Genomic DNA, 16,024 nt, shown 5'->3' with positions numbered 1-16,024 from the left:
AATTCCTTTCAGCCACCCCCTTTACACGCTTAATCCTGTGAATGGCTTTTTCATGTTTAATAATTAATAACGTTATGAAATGTCTTAATTCCATTTTATTTTAATTCCCATCTTCCCTACAAATAGAGGCTGAGCAAGTTTGCACTTCTTAAAATAAAATCTAGTTATCTACCATTTAAATGCTTTGATTAATCGTACACATCTGTTTCTTTATTTCTTGTTGCACAGTGCTGCAAAAGCTCCCTACCTGGCCAAGTTTAAAGTAAAACGGTGTGGAGTATCTGAATTGGAAAGGGAAGGTCAGTAAAAACATTTCATTTGTGGTGAAATCTGCTGTCATTAAAGATATCTTGTTCCTCTCCAATCAACCTAGTTACCAAGTTCAGATGGTCAGGAGATGTGATAGAAGGGTATATAGAGAAACAAGATTCTGTTTTCTTTTCTGGTGATCAGTTTGGAAATGGTTTACACGGAGACCATTCAACCCATCATTCCTGTGTGGATTCTTTAAACCACTATCCGCTTTTTTTACTTCTCCTGGCATAATTCATCTTCTGAAACTTTCAAAGGCAATCAATTATGAGTACTGTTTGGGATCCTTGTGCAAATGAAGCATACATTATTTTTAAACATAGTAGTTAACACATTGAAAATGGGCATCCGCTGTACCTGAGCCAATATACTCAATGCAACCCCTGACATATCACTCCACAGCAGGTCAGGCAACATCCGAGGAGCAGAAGAATCGACATTTCGGGCATCAGTAACTCCTGATGAAGGGCTTATGCCCGAAAAGTCGCTTCTCGTGCTCCTCAGATGCTGCCTGACCTGCGTACTTTTCCAGCACCACACTTTTCAACTCTGACTCTCCGGCATCTGCAGTCCTCACTTTCTCCATATCACTCCACAACCCTGGCTTGCAGGACTAATGCTGAGTAGTGAACTTCTAATGTATCAGAACAAGGGGGTGTGCATTTTCCCAGAGGATTAATATGCAGAACAATCAGTGTCACTACTGCCCATCATCCATTAACTAATTCCAATAGAATTCCTCTGAGCTGGACTATTAAACCTAATATGGAGGAATCCAGGAGTGGGATAGCAACCAACCTAGCTATTTACCCCAATATAGTATTTTTTATGAAAATAAGGAGCTGTACTTTGTTTCACAGGAATGTCCCCCAAACTTTGTTTATTAACTGCTTAAGAATTCAATGCTATAAACCATTTTCACATCCTTCAAATGACAAGATCGAAGGCTGGATTATCTCCTTTGGGCAGACAAGGTTGAGGGCCAGATGCCCATCAGGTCACTGGGGAAATTACATATCAGTCCTTGAATTAAATCTGAAACAAGATAGTGCTAGAATTCTAGATATAACCAGAAAAACAGTGGCTGTGCTATCGAATATTCACTCAATACTGCATTGCAGTTGTGCTCTACAGTTACCTGCTCAAAGAATGATACGGATTGCTATTCTTTGTTCAGGGTAGGGGGAGTAGAAAATGTGTTTTAGTAGGTAGATTTCAAGAAAAATCTAATGGCAAATGCAGGTGTTCCTCAAATTTTAGCTCCCTGAAACTAGGTGTTTAAACTAGTGATGATAACCATTCTGTATAGCCAAACAACGGTATAACTAAACATTTTTCAAGTTGGATAGTTTTTGAGATTACAAACACATTGCAAAATAGCAAACCTGAGGTCTTAGTGTGTTTCAATACTGTATAATTTGTCTTTGTTTCCCTTGTTATGCCTCAGTATCTGATCCTCTGTAAGTTGTAACAAGCCATTTTTAATTCTAAATGTGTTGTATAAAAGCAGGTTGTTTGCATGTCCAAATCACTCCATGGAATAAGCCTACCCAATCACTATCAGTTCCTCCTTTTATTTAATAAATAAATGAAAAATGGCATTTGTGGAAACCACTATGCCATAGTCATAACTTCTCACTGTACTTAACATTAAGGAATACAAGCATCTGTAGTCCAGAGGAAACAAAAACATCATTTTGATGTATTATCCATATACTCTTTAAGTGAGGATTTGTGAGTAAATCCTGGGGGAGTATATGATTAGCTGGCTCATGTTTCTCTCCACAGTTGCTCAATGAGTACATGCTTAGCCTGAAAGGCTACTGGTGACTATGGGAACATTTCTGCATCAAAAGGCAGCAATATCTAGAGAAGATAGTCAAAAGCTTTGGTGTATTCCAATCATCTTCAAATGTAAATGCTGAAGTAAATAAGTATTGATACTTAATCAATGTTTGCTGATCTTCTGTATCATTTCTGTGCTTTAACCATATGAGTTAAACATTGAAGCGACATGCTATTACAGTGAAGAATAATGAATATGATTTCCAGGTCTTCGCTCCTGTTCTGACTACACTGACAGTACAGAGAATGATGATTCTGAAAGGATATGTTGGCAGGCTGCCATTTTTAAAGTTGGTGATGACTGCAGACAGGTAAACCCTTCATTTCATTTCTGTAGTTTTATAGTGGTTTATAATTACTAACATTAACTTAGCAAGTCTGAAGTAATCAAAATAAAAAGTGGATCTGCTTACATTGGAGTATGAACTAATGTCCAACAAGAACCGAATCCAAGCAACTTCACGAGCATTATCAAACAAAATTTGACATCGAGCCAATTAAAGTGATATCAGGGTACGTGGCTAGATGTTTGACCTGATTTATTGAGTGTGTGAAAAGAGGAAAGCTTAGTCAAGAAATTTACATGTTTAGAAAAAGAATCCTGGAGCATAATCTCCACACAGTGAGAGTCATGGCTACCAGTGGAACACAGGTAATAATTAAGATTCTGCACAGGAGTGCTGCGGGGCTGGAGGAACTGATAGTGATCAGGTGGGCTAATTCCATGAAGCAATTTGGAATTGAGATGGGACTTATAAAGTCGAGACTTTGCTTCAAGTAATTGTCATTTAGCGATTTTGGATATCTGTATACATAGTATGGCACAATGCAAATCCATGCTTGTTCTTAGAAACTGACATTTAAACTTGTAACTTTAGTTTTCCTACTTGCTCCAAATGATTTGGATCTGGTTAACTATTAGAAAGTCATTTATACCAGGGAGCTTGTAACCAATGGAGGGTGCTGGAGATACTTTCTCCAACAGTGACATACGTGCTGTACTAAAAGTAAGACATTGTTAGCCCAACTGCAGGTCGGCTACACTTGCCATAATCTCAACCGTTAGATGTCGGTATCTTGCAGTAATAAAAGGAAACCTGACTGATTGAGATAATGGCCAGTGACCACATGAAACATGCAATCTGCTTTGATGGATAAAAATACTGAGCCTCAAACGAAGTCAAGGTTCAACTTCTGTTTTGCATGGAAACTGTACTTAGAAAAGTGCTTTTTCTAACCCTAAGTATTTCTATTTTAGCTATAACCATTTTCATGTTTGTTGTGAAACTTCTATGATAGTAATTGTGTGCTCTTATATCTGGAATATTTTTGTTAGAAAGCTAGTTTTGAATAGTTAAATTGTTTTAGTGTTGCCTGGCTCTCAAAATGTATTCACTGTTTTTTTTGTCTCCGCAGGATATGTTAGCGTTACAGATTATTGGTCTTTTCAAGAACATTATTCAGCTTGTTGGTTTGGATCTCTTTGTCTTTCCATACAGAGTCGTGGCTACAGCACCAGGGGTATGTCTCGCATGGTAGAATGATATTGAAGCATGTTTCTATTTGTGTCTGTGATTGTTCAGAAAACTTACTGGGATCCAGTTACGTGCATACAAGTTAAAAATAGAGGGACAGCTAGACTCTCACAGTCTGAAGATCTAACCTTGAAACGCTGCCATTGTCAGAAAACTATACATTTCTGGAATTGATAACATGTTCAGTCAAGAATCAATTAGACCTCCGGTTAAATTTAGTCTAAATGCCAGCAAATTGAGAAATTCTCTCCATAAAGCCAGAAGAAATAGCACCAGGGATAGGCCATTCATCCTGCAAGCCCGCTGCACCATTCAATAGGATTCTGGCTGATCCGACATTCTCAATGTCAGACCCTTGCTTCAAATAATTTAGACTTTTAAAAAAAAAATACACACACTAGCTTTTCAGCAATTTCCTGTTTTTATTTAACAAACAGAGCAAGTGTGCTTTCCTTAGGCCTTGTGCCAAAGCGCCGATATTTAGCAGTGTGCACTAGTAATGGGCAGCTATGAAATCAGTGCATGTAAAATCATGTCTGGCTCAGCACTAATTTCCTGATGTGCCAGTTAAGCAGATGAGACTAGCTGTTGGCAATTTGTAAAACCAACTGTCTAATGTTTACTATTTGGGTTATCGTCAGCTTATTACTTGGTGAATTAAGTCCTGTACAGCGATGGAACTATCAGATGTCAACTCATTATAAGTGGATTTTGAGTGTGACAACAATTTAACTTTTCAGTGTGGAGTGATTGAATGCATCCCTGACTGCAAATCACGAGATCAGCTGGGCCGGCAGACCGATTTTGGAATGTACGATTACTTCAGAAACCAGTATGGAGATGAATCAACTTTAGCGTTCACAAAGGTAACGTCGGAGCATCTCTGCAACAAGAAATATTGGCTGTAAATTGGAAGGGGCAATCAATGTTGTATTATTGCTTCAAAGTGTGTTCTTTTCTCCAATCGGAGAAGTTCAAGAAGTGACCTTACAAATTAGAAAGATGTAAAAATGTTTCCACATGTGGGAGAGTGCAAACCTAAACCACATAGGTGTACGAAATTCTGAGAAAAAATCATTTAACCAGAAAGAGTGAAGAGTAGTTGTGGTGTGTTGCATAAAAGCATTTAATAGGAGGCTAGGTAAATTCATGAGGGAGAAATGGACAGGAGGCTATGCTGGAGGCTTAGGTGAAGTAAGGTAGAACGGGACTGTTTAGAGTGTCAACAGTGCCAGAGACCTGTTAATCCAAATGGCCCATACCACCTCTGAATTCCATTAATATGACTATGCCTGTTTGACCCAGAGCTATTAGAAAGATGCACTGTGGTGCACATTATTGCTATTGCTCACACCTCTGTAGATGATTTCATTTAGTTTAGGGTCACGCAATCATCTTCAATTGTGCCATTGGTGACCTCTCCTCATAAGGGCAGAGAGGAGGTGTTTGCTTAATGATGGTTGGCATTTACTCCCATTCATAAGTCTTCAGATATTAAAGTACTCAATTCCTATATTGAGCAAAACAGGGGGCCTAGGAAGGTAATTGGCAAATAGTTATTGCATCACACAAGTGTGAGTCAATGTTCATGTCCAATCAAAGAACCTAACCATCTCCCCATAATATTCAATGATATTGTCATTGCTGAATTGTAACATCGTTGAGGGGAGGTGTGGAAGAATCACCATTGATGAGAAACTGCACTGGACCAGTCCTATAAATACTATAGCTACAAGAACAGGTCAGAGGTTAGGAATACTGTGGCACATAATGTATCTCCTGATACCTCCAGGGTGTGCCCACTGTACAAAGTATAAATCATCAGCATGATGAAATAATCCCCACTTGCTTGGTAATGTGCAGCTCCAATAACACAAAAAGAAGAAATGAGATTTCTATTCTCTTAAGAATTTAGTTCTTGACACTCATAAGCAGATGCTTGGTGCATGTTATAAACTACCTTTTAAACAAGTTATTTTTTTTGGTAAAGGAAAGGAGGGGCTAGTTTTGTTAATAAACCTGCTGTCTTTGATGTACCCCACAATTACTGTTTTCTGTCTTTCTGGAAGGCACGGTATAATTTTATCCGCAGCATGGCTGCCTACAGCCTCCTCCTCTTCTTGCTCCAAATCAAAGACCGACACAATGGGAACATCATGTTGGATAAGAAAGGTCATCTCATCCACATAGGTCAGTGCTTAACTTGCAAGTACAGCACAAAGTCTCGTCAGCATCAATAACTCGGATGTTGATTTTCTTTTTTGTGTCTCTGTCAAATTATCCATTTTATTTTTGTTGTATGTTCCAGAAAATCTCCAGGACTGGTCTATGCAAAAATATCAAGTTCAAATCTTGGTTGTTTTAAGAATTGCAATCTTGATGTTTGCTGACTAAGTTGGTGATCAGTACGTTGTTGCTTGTGAACCTCTGTTTATTCTTTGCTTCTGAGTTGATTAGGGGATTACATTTTAAGAATACAGCTGGAGAATATAGCATTGGAGGATTTCCCTATTTCCTGCCCATGACTACCTTTGTTGTCATTGCTGGATAGAGCTGTGGTTAATCTGCACTCCATGTACTGTGTACTGTACTTGTCCCTATTTTATGAGGAAGAGGTTGAGACAGTGGTAACAGCACCCTTCCACACACATGGGAATAAAGGTGTGCAGCAAATAAAATCTGTTGGGGTGGGGTAACTTCAGATGGTGTAATTCTGACAACAAAAGAGACTACAGTTACAATGTTTAAAAGACATTTGGATAAGTACTTGGAGAGATATGGCCTAAGCACGGGCAGATGGGGCTAATTTAGTTTGGGATTATGCTCGGCATGGACTGGTTGGACCAGAGGGTCTGTTTCCGTGCTGTATGACTGTAATCCATGAGACACTTGATTCAGTGGAAAAGTTGCAAAAATGATTTGCAAGGGTAATAGCACAGCTCTGGATTTATATTCATTTTAAAAATAAGCAATGTTGGGGCTGACTTCTCATGGAATGTTAACACTGAAGTGCGACCTCGATAGAAACCTTTAAAATTCTGAAAAGGTTTCATAATGTATCCAGTTGTGCAGAGGGAACCATAATTGGGGGTCATAAATATGCAGAAGCCATTATACAATCCAATAGTTTTAAAGGTGCAGGAATGCTTTAAGTGTAGGTTTGGTGGTTACGCGTCCCTTGCTTCCCCTTATATTGCTGCCCTAACCAGTTTACTAAAAAGCTGCTGATTCCTAACCATTTGTTGAGCAATAAGTGTGGACAGTGTCAATGCCAACTTCCTGAACGAGAAATATCCTCTTGGGGAAGGGGAAGGGAACAATAATGGTCTAGATGAGCAGGATCAGGAGCCATCCCTTGCTGTAGTGCTACAAATCTGACCCTGGAGCAGTCACTGCCAATAGATGGCATCTGGGGGCTGGTATGTGTCCAGGTACTCCTGTCTTCAGAATCAAAGCAACTGCAGTAATTGAGTCACTGTGGAAGCAGGTGGTTTCTGCAGAAGATCTTACACCTGAGGCTGGTTCAATCACTGGGTCATAATGATTGGGAAAGTGGTGACTATCCTTTGCCTATTGCTGATTATATCATTGACATTTGCTGAGTGACTGTTCTGTTCTGACTGGATTGAAGGGGCGGATACACGGGAGGGTTATTTGGGGTGACGAGCTGGCATGCCTGATGCTGGAATATTAGAGCGGGGCCGACCCTCCTGTGTCACAGTTGGTCATCTGATCACTGAGCTCTGCAGGTTTGCAGGAGACTCTCTCACTTTCACCATTCAATCTTTGCAACTTTAACAGGCCGAGTGAAATGAAAAGGAACCTTGCGTGTATGCAGTGTCTTTCATCACCCAAGGTATTCCAAAGCACTTGTGATTTAGTACTTGAATATTTACAATACAGTTCATTCTTCGCTGTAAAGTGCCTTTTGTTAATACAAACTCGCTGTAACACAAGTAATGAATTAGGGACACTTTCTAAAGCACAAAGTTTTAAAGCACGTATCGGTTATAATGCATTTCCAACCCTATTCGTTTCAATGAAGCTGCTATTATACGATTTTCTTATAACGCGGGATTGCACGAGATCATAACTACCACGTTACAACAGAACTGACTGTATTGTGATCTAAAGTAGGAAACGTGGCAGCCCGTTTGTGCACAGCTATGAGCTAAAGTGTTGCTGATTTTAATTGAAGGCTAATTCTTAATCAGGACACTGAGGAGAAATTATCTGCTCTTCTTGGACATAAACCCATGGGGTCTTCTTGAGCTATCTGAGAGGGCAGGTATCACCATTGATTTAATATCTCACCTGACAATGCAGCATTTCCTTAGCTATACACAGATGTGTTGGCCTCCATCATGTTGACTGTGGCTTGAACTCTGAAGCCAGAATGTTACTGCTGAGCTTAGACTGAGAGCAAACAAAGACTGTGAATGCTGGAAAAACTCAGCAGTTCTGGCTGCATCTGTAGAGAGATAGAAGCAGAGTTAACATTTTGAGTCCTGTGTGACTCCTGTTCAGAACAAAGAGTTACACACCTAGCACGATGGCCCGGTGGCACATGCAGAGAACCCTCTGGATAAGCTCTGGAGTGTAGGTGTGTAGGTGGTTGAATACTAGTGGGCACGAGAAGTTGAGCTTCCAGACAAACTTTCTGGATGCAGGGAAGAGGCTGTTGCCTTTGTTGAGTGAGAGTACAGAGTTTCCATCAGGTAAACAGCAACTTGGTTTGTGTCCTTCACAATATTAGATTTCAATACTTTTCAAATACCCGTGTAGCCAAGTTACCAGTATTAACATGTTGATGCTGAAGACTGCTGATCTAATCATGCCATATGTATTTTCTGCAGATTTTGGCTTCATGTTTGAAAGCTCACCTGGAGGTAATCTCGGCTGGGAGCCTGATATTAAACTCACGGACGAGATGGTGATGATCATGGGAGGGAAGATGGAGGCCACACCCTTCAAATGGTTCATGGAGATGTGTGTTAAGGGATACTTAGCAGTCAGGTAAGGAGCTTATGGACAAATAAATATTGTCTAGTTTTATAGGGGTCATGCAGAGAGAGTTTTTATGTTATCTTTTCAAGAACCGTGGTGCAATTTAAACCCTTGGTGATATTCAGCAAGTAGGTCCCCACCCTGGTGAAGGTATTAGCGGTCCTTGTATGGCTGCAGTGTGTGGATAGGCAGAATCTATTTATATTTAAAACAATAGGGAAGGTGGCTGACCTTTTTAGTTTGTTGCCGATGCAGGTGTCCAAATGTATGTGGCGCTGAATCTCTCCACAAGCTGCCCTTTCAGTTCAGGCATCGGCCATTGGAGAACAGGCCCTTCAGCCTACTATGTTGCGCCGAGGATTAATCCTAATGTAATATAAAGTAACCTTACCTACGCACCCCTCAATTCACTGCTGTCCATGTGCATGTCCAGTAGGCGCTTACATTTCCCCAGTGACTCTGCTTCCACCACCACCGCTGCTGGCAACGCATTCCATGCATTCACAACTCTCTGCGTAAAGAACCTTCCTCTGACGTCTCCTCTATACCTTCCTCCTAATATCTTCAAACTATGATCCCTTGTCCCAGTCAATCTTGCCCTGGGGAAAAATCTCTGGCTATTGACTCTATCCATGCCTCTCATTATCTTGTACACCTCGATCAGGTCACCTCTCTTCCTCCTTCTCTCCAGAGAGAAAAGTCCAAGCTTAGTCAACCTCTCTTCATAAGGCAAGCCCTCCAGTCCAGGCAGCATCCTGGTAAGCCTTCTTTGCACCCTCTCCAAAGCCTCTGTATCTTTCCTGTGGTGGGGTGACCAGAACTGGACACAATATTCCAAGTGTGGTCTCACCAGGGACTTGTAGAGCTGTAGCAAAACCTCACAGCTCTCTGTTGGGAAAGGTTTTCTCTGCCAGAAATCTTGACCGAAACAAAATTCAGAGTAGCATTTAAAAAGAGTAAATACATTTTTCTTTGTTTTCCATATATTTAGTGAGAAAGACCAGTAGAATGGACTTCGTGAACAACACTTTCAGTGGGCCCAAGAGGAGCCTTGTACACTGTGAAAAGTTATAGTTCTATTAATGATGGAGGCTTGTTGACATGTCCTGATGCCCTAACGGATGATCCACAAATTAACTTAGAGTCATAGAGACATACAACATGGAAACAGACCCTTTGGTCCAACTCATCCATGCCAACTAGATACCCTAAATTAATCTAGTCCCATTTGCCAGCACCTCTTAACCCTTCCTATTCCTATACCCATCCAGATGCCTTTTAAATATTGAAGTTGTGCCACTTCCTCTGGCAGTTCATTCCATACACACAACAGCCTCTGCATGAAAAAGTTGCCCCTTAGGTCCCTTTTAAGTCTTTCCCCTCTCACCCTAAACCCTCTAGTTATGGACTCCCCCAACCCATGAAAAGACTTTGTCTATTTACCCTATCCATGTCCCTCATGATTTTATAAACCTCTATAAGGTCACCCCTCAGCCTCCGACACTCCAGGGAAAACAGCTGCAGCCTGTTCAACTTTTCCCTATAGCTCAAATCCTCAAACCCTGGCAACATCCTTGTAAATATTTTCAGAACCCTTTCAAGTTTCTTGAGTGAGAATTAAATTAAAGTCTGCTTGTTTCACTAAAAAATGTTCTTGTTCTAACATGTGATTGCCTCAGCCTATTTATCTATATCTTTGTGGTTTCAAACTGAAACAAATCATTCTGGGATTGCATGATATTGCCTTGATAGGTCTGCATGTTTGGACAAGACACAGCTGAGTTGTACAGATGAGAAACATTTCACTGCACTGTCTTGGCCATTGTCAGTTGAAAAGCTTATGAGGGTGCTGTAGTTAGTCTCTGTTCCATAGGATGCTGATGGCCAAGACCAGTGAGGTGCTTGGGTGCCCACTTGCTGAATGGTGGACAGATGGTGACTTTCCCTCTGTTGACCCAAACACAGAGAAAGTCTTTAAAATGCTGAGAGTGTCCAATGGGGTGGTTGCTAATTTGCCTCAGTTGTGAGTAAGCCCAAATCTAGGGGCCGTATGTACCAAACAGTCACTCCTAAAGGAAATCGGGCATTGTTTCTTTACTCAAGTGTGTTTAAAACTACTGCTTGGAGGCGGGGGAATGAATAAAGGGGATGACCTGAGGTAAGGTGGAGGCAGCTCATAAGAAGGTAGGAAATACAATAATAAAACTAAGAAAAAGGAATAGGCCATTTGGGCCTTCAGCATCGCTCTGGGTCACCTGGTTGTGGCCTTAACTCCTCATTCTAGCCTGCCTCCATAATCTTTGAGTCCTTCGTCAATCAAGAGTAGACAGATTCTATTTTGCTCAGAAAGCACACAATCTGCAGGCAGTCAATGCAAGCAGTCAATCCATGTAACGTTTTATAAATTCCTACTTTGGAAACAGAACAGAAGGTGTTGCTGGAAAAGCACACCAGGTCAGACAGCATCTGAGGAGCAGGAGAATCGACATCAATTCTCTTGTTCCTCGGATGCAGCCTTACCTGCTGTGCTTTTCCAGTACCACGTTCTCAACTCTGATCTCCAGCATCTGCAGTCCTCACTTTCTCCCTTAGGAAACAGAACAGTCTGACTCAAGATTGGGACACAGACAAACTCCAACCTCACACCTTTAATGCATTGTCTGATGGCACCTATCTTTTTACAAAACTTTAAGTTTTCTCAGAATGTGACTTGAAAGAAGTTCTGGGATTTACATATTAATCAATTGAAACCTGCAACCCATCCTGAAAAACTTAACAGCAATCTAGGTTTGTTCAGTATATTGTATCAGTTGCGTGACACTAGGATCTTCTGCTATAAATTCCATGTCTTATGATCCACCCCCACTAGCTACCCGATGAAGGAACAGCGCTCCAAAAGCGACTGCTTCCAAATAAACCTGTTGGACAATATCCTGGTGTTGTGTGATTTTTAACTGTGAATATATTGAATGAGATGGAAATGTGTTGCTGGAAAAGCGCAGCAGGTCAGCGCTCCAAAAGCGACTGCTTCCAAATAAACCTGTTGGACAATATCCTGGTGTTGTGTGATTTTTAACTGTGAATATATTGAATGACCCACCTTCCACTCATGGAGTCACAGGAGCATGGAAACAAACCCTTAGGGCCATCTCATCCGTACCCAAACTAAACTACTCCCATTTGCCACATTTGGCTCATCTCCCTCTTAAACCTTTTCTATTCATGTACCTGTCCAAATGTCTTTTAACTAAATCTGCAAGTACCACTTCCTCTGGTAGTTCATTCCACACATGAACCACCCTCTATGTGAAAATCTTGCTCCTTATGTCCCTTTTAAATCTTTCCCCTCTCACCTTAAACCTATGCCCTTTAGTTCTGGACTCCCCCACCCCAGGGAAAAGACTTTATCTACTTATCTTATCCATGCCCCTCATGATTTTATAATCCTCTGTAAGGTCACCCCTCAGCCTCTGATGTTCCAGAGGAAGAAGTCCCAACCTATCCAGTCTCTCCTTATAATTCAAACCCTCCAGTCCTGTAACATCCTTTTCTGCACCCTTTCCAGTTTAGTAATATCCTTCCTATAGCAGGACAACCAGAATTGTACATGTATTCCAAAAGTGGCCATACCAATGTCCTGTACAACTGCCACAAGACATCCCAACTCCTATACACAATGGTCTCAGCAATTAAGTTAAGGCAAGTGTGTCAAATACCACCTTCACCAAACGTACATCCAGAACCACCTTCACCACCCTGTCTGCATGTGACACTACTTCCATTCCTGAAGAAGGGCTCATGCCCGAAACGTCGATTCTCCTGTTCCTTGGATGCTGCCTGACCTGCTGTACTTTTCCAGCAACACATTTTCAGCACTACTTGCAAGGAGCTATGTACCTGAATCCCAAGGTGTCTCTTTTCGACAACATGTTCCCCCCGACCCTGCCATTAACTGCACAAGTCCTGTCCTTGTTCTCTTACCAAAATGCAACACTTTGCATTTATCTAAATTAAACTCCACCTGACACTCCTCTCTGGGCAAGAGAATTCCAAACACAGTTGGCCCTCTTGAGAGAAGAAATTCCTCCTCATTTCCATCTTAAGTTTGAAACAGTGCCCCTAGCCTAAGATTCCCCCGTGATGAAATAAAGTTGGTTCTCATTTTCTCAAGCTCCAATAAACGTAGGACAAATCTGCTCATGTCGAGCAAAAGCACCAATGAAGAACAGTTGAGCTAAATGGCCGTTTCTGTGCTGATCACTCTCGGTAACATTTAAGAAAGGAATGCATTCAGGAAATGAGGGGAAATTAGAACTGTTAATGACATGTGAGAAAAATGAATCTTCAATCCATCCCAGTTAACGCTGTTATCTATTTAGGGGAGCAAACTAATTCAATTAAGGAAATGGCCTATGGAACACACAGCCTGCGTTCCCACTTGATCTGTTCTGTTCTCACCTGATGTTCAAAGTGTGAACCATTTGGAGCCTCTGGTGATTGCTAATGTTCTCATTGTTTAGGCCTTACATGGATGCTGTGGTGTCACTCGTAACACTCATGTTGGATACTGGACTTCCATGTTTCCGGGGACAGACCATCAAGCTCCTGAAGTAAGGCATTATTGATATTATTAACCCTTTCAAACACAGTGACTTTTGGAACTTAGAGACACGCTTACATTTGCCAAAAACATTCCTGATTTATTTATTATTTTATTAAAATCAATCCTTCACTGAGAAAATGCTGTCGTTGTCAAGAAGCCTGCTTTCAATAGGTTGCCCATTCGATGTGTGTGCAGTATATTTAAGCAGCGTATTGAACATTTTGTCCTAATCTGAAATGGCAATGGTTCAAATGTCCAGGATAAAAGTCTCCATATTTTCTTCTGAGCATTTTTCCTTCTTTTCTTTCAGACAAAGATTCAACCCGAATGTAAGTGAGAGAGAGGCAGCAAACTACATCATCAAAGTCATTCAGAACTGCTTCCTGAGCAACAGGTCGGTGATCTTTTGTCTCTGGGATTTCCTTTCGTCTTGTGTAATACTGCAGCTTTTGAGAGTGGGCCAAGCTCACTTATTGCCCCAGGTTCCTGTGGGACAAACCTGTGACTCGACGCATTGCTCACCACTTGGAATCTGTCATGTCCTTCCCCTGGGATAAGAGAGGGAGAATAATCGCCTCCAACTGCATTCAGTTGGCTTCTAGTTTGGAATTGGGGAAAGACAGTGGCATCGTGGTAATATCCCACTGGAATGGTGATCCAAACTATTGCTCATTGGGGCCCAAACTAATGTTCTGGGGACCTAGGTTCGAATCCCACCGTGACAGATAGTGGAGTTTTAAATTCAGGTGCTAAACGTGGAATTGGTAGTGAGTATCAGGACTAGGAAACCCCAAAATGATTGTCATAAAAACCCCAAAATGATTGTCATAAAGCAATCTGCTGTCCTTACCTGGTCTATCTTCTAGACTCTCACAGTAAAGTGGTTGATCCCCTCCAAAGTAGTCTACTGCTTTCACTCAATTGAAGGGGAAGTTAGCGGTGTCCAACATTCTATGAAATAATTTTTAAACCGAAATATTAATATCCCGGAGGAGTCAGAAAGATGGAGGGAAATGATGAATGCAATGTACACTGACTGAAAAGCTGCACACTATCTTGTTACTTTCAGGAGTAAAACCTACGACATGATTCAGTACTACCAGAACCAGATCCCATACTGATGACGAACTTGAGATAGGAAAGATGCTCATGCTGTTGTCACTACTGTATAATTCTTGCACTTTTTAGCCTCAGTTTGTGTTACCCGTCTTTACCGGTGGTATCTTAAACTGTATTCTTGGGACCTCACAACAATCACTTGTTATAAAATGGATATTCAATCACTCTTTGCGATTATAGAACATAGAATATGTGTCAAATCATAGTTGAAGCATTAATTGCACTATATGTGTTGTCTGTGATGTTGAGATGATGAAATTGAAATATTAAAATTGTATGTGGAGATATTATTTTTCTTTAGAGTATGTAAATGTGTGATACAGATGTTAAATCTATAATGTGAATAAAGTAGTTGGATTAGTTTGGTGTTGCTTGCTTTTTTTAGTTTATGGATCTTTTCTGAAAAGTGCAGAAATAAAAGTGCAGTCACTACAACATACCACAGCCTGTGGGACAAAGCAGAACACTTTGTTTACCCAGGGAGTTATGCTTTCAAATGCACTGCCTGAAAAAGGCAGTGAAAACACAGCTATTGTAATTTCCAAAAGGGAATTGCTTTCCCACTGAAAAAGGAGAAACTTACAGCACCAGGTGAAAAAAGCAAAAAAATGGGATTTACTGTATCGCTGTCTCCAAGAGCCCACACATTACACGATGGGCAGAGTGGTCATCTTCCATGCTATAATAATGTTGCCTGTTGTTTACCCAATACAAAAATCTGCCAGTCTTTTGTGACACCAGTCCCATGCTCTTCAGTGTTCCAGTGGGTCATCTGCTAGAGCTGGCATAACCCACAGCAGTCCCTTCCTTTGGAGACATTTGAAATTTCCAAGATAGATTATGAGGGCCACAGCTCCTCATCTGATAGTTTAGGCATTCAGTGCACAGTGAAAGTTAGAAACAGAATCATAGAGATGTACAGCATGGAAACAGACCCTTCGGTCCAACTTGTCCATGCCGACCAGATATCCCAACCCAATCTAGTCCCACCTGCCAGCACCTGGCCCATATCCCTCCAAACCCTTCCTATTCATATACCCATCCAAATGCCTCTTAAATGTTGCAATTGTACCAGCCTCCACCCCTTCCTCTGGCAGCTCATTCCATACATGTACCACCCTCTGCGTGAAAAAGTTGTCCCTTAGGTCTCTTTTATATCTTTCCCCTCTCACCCTAAACCTATGCCCTCTAGTTCTGAACTCCCCGACCCCAGGAAAAAGACATTGTCTGTTTACCCATGCCCCTCATAATTTTGTAAACCTCTATAAGGTCACCCCTCGGCCTCCGACGCTCCAGGGAAAACAGCTCCAGCCTGTTCAGCCTCTCCATATAGCTTGGAAGGAGACCAGAATTGCACGCAATATTCCAACAGTGGCCTAACCAATGTCCTGTACATGCCGCAACATGACCTCCCAACTGACCAGATATCCTAATTTAACTTAGCCCCATTTGCCAGCATTTGGCCCACATCCCTTTAAACACTTCTTATTCATTTTCCCATCCTTTTAAACGTTGCAATTGTGCCAGCCTCCACCACTTCCTCTGGCAGCTCATTCCATACATGCACCACCCTCTGTGTGAAAACATTGCCCCTTAGATCCCA

General features: G+C 41.3%; 1 protein-coding gene across 2 annotated transcripts in view; it reads left to right on the top strand.

Annotated features, from left to right (window-relative positions):
- LOC122562514 (phosphatidylinositol 4-kinase alpha-like) overlaps window positions 1–14,781 on the top strand; it is a 176,126-nt gene extending 161,345 nt beyond the window's left edge. For both annotated transcript variants that reach the window (XM_043715377.1, XM_043715376.1), the window contains 9 exons: window positions 229–299; window positions 2,365–2,468; window positions 3,574–3,678; window positions 4,433–4,558; window positions 5,762–5,882; window positions 8,549–8,708; window positions 13,220–13,309; window positions 13,613–13,696; window positions 14,372–14,781. In XM_043715377.1, coding sequence (XP_043571312.1) covers window positions 229–299; window positions 2,365–2,468; window positions 3,574–3,678; window positions 4,433–4,558; window positions 5,762–5,882; window positions 8,549–8,708; window positions 13,220–13,309; window positions 13,613–13,696; window positions 14,372–14,423 — 913 coding nt within the window. In that variant the 3' untranslated portion in view covers window positions 14,424–14,781. The remainder of the gene's footprint in view (window positions 1–228; window positions 300–2,364; window positions 2,469–3,573; window positions 3,679–4,432; window positions 4,559–5,761; window positions 5,883–8,548; window positions 8,709–13,219; window positions 13,310–13,612; window positions 13,697–14,371) is intronic.
- The last annotated feature ends 1,243 nt before the right edge of the window (window positions 14,782–16,024 follow it).

The sequence above is a fragment of the Chiloscyllium plagiosum genome, chromosome 25 (genome assembly GCF_004010195.1).
Source record: "Chiloscyllium plagiosum isolate BGI_BamShark_2017 chromosome 25, ASM401019v2, whole genome shotgun sequence".
NCBI lineage: Eukaryota > Metazoa > Chordata > Chondrichthyes > Orectolobiformes > Hemiscylliidae > Chiloscyllium > Chiloscyllium plagiosum.
The sequence above is the reverse complement of the archived record's forward strand: the minus strand, read 5'-3'. Positions and strand labels throughout refer to the sequence as shown.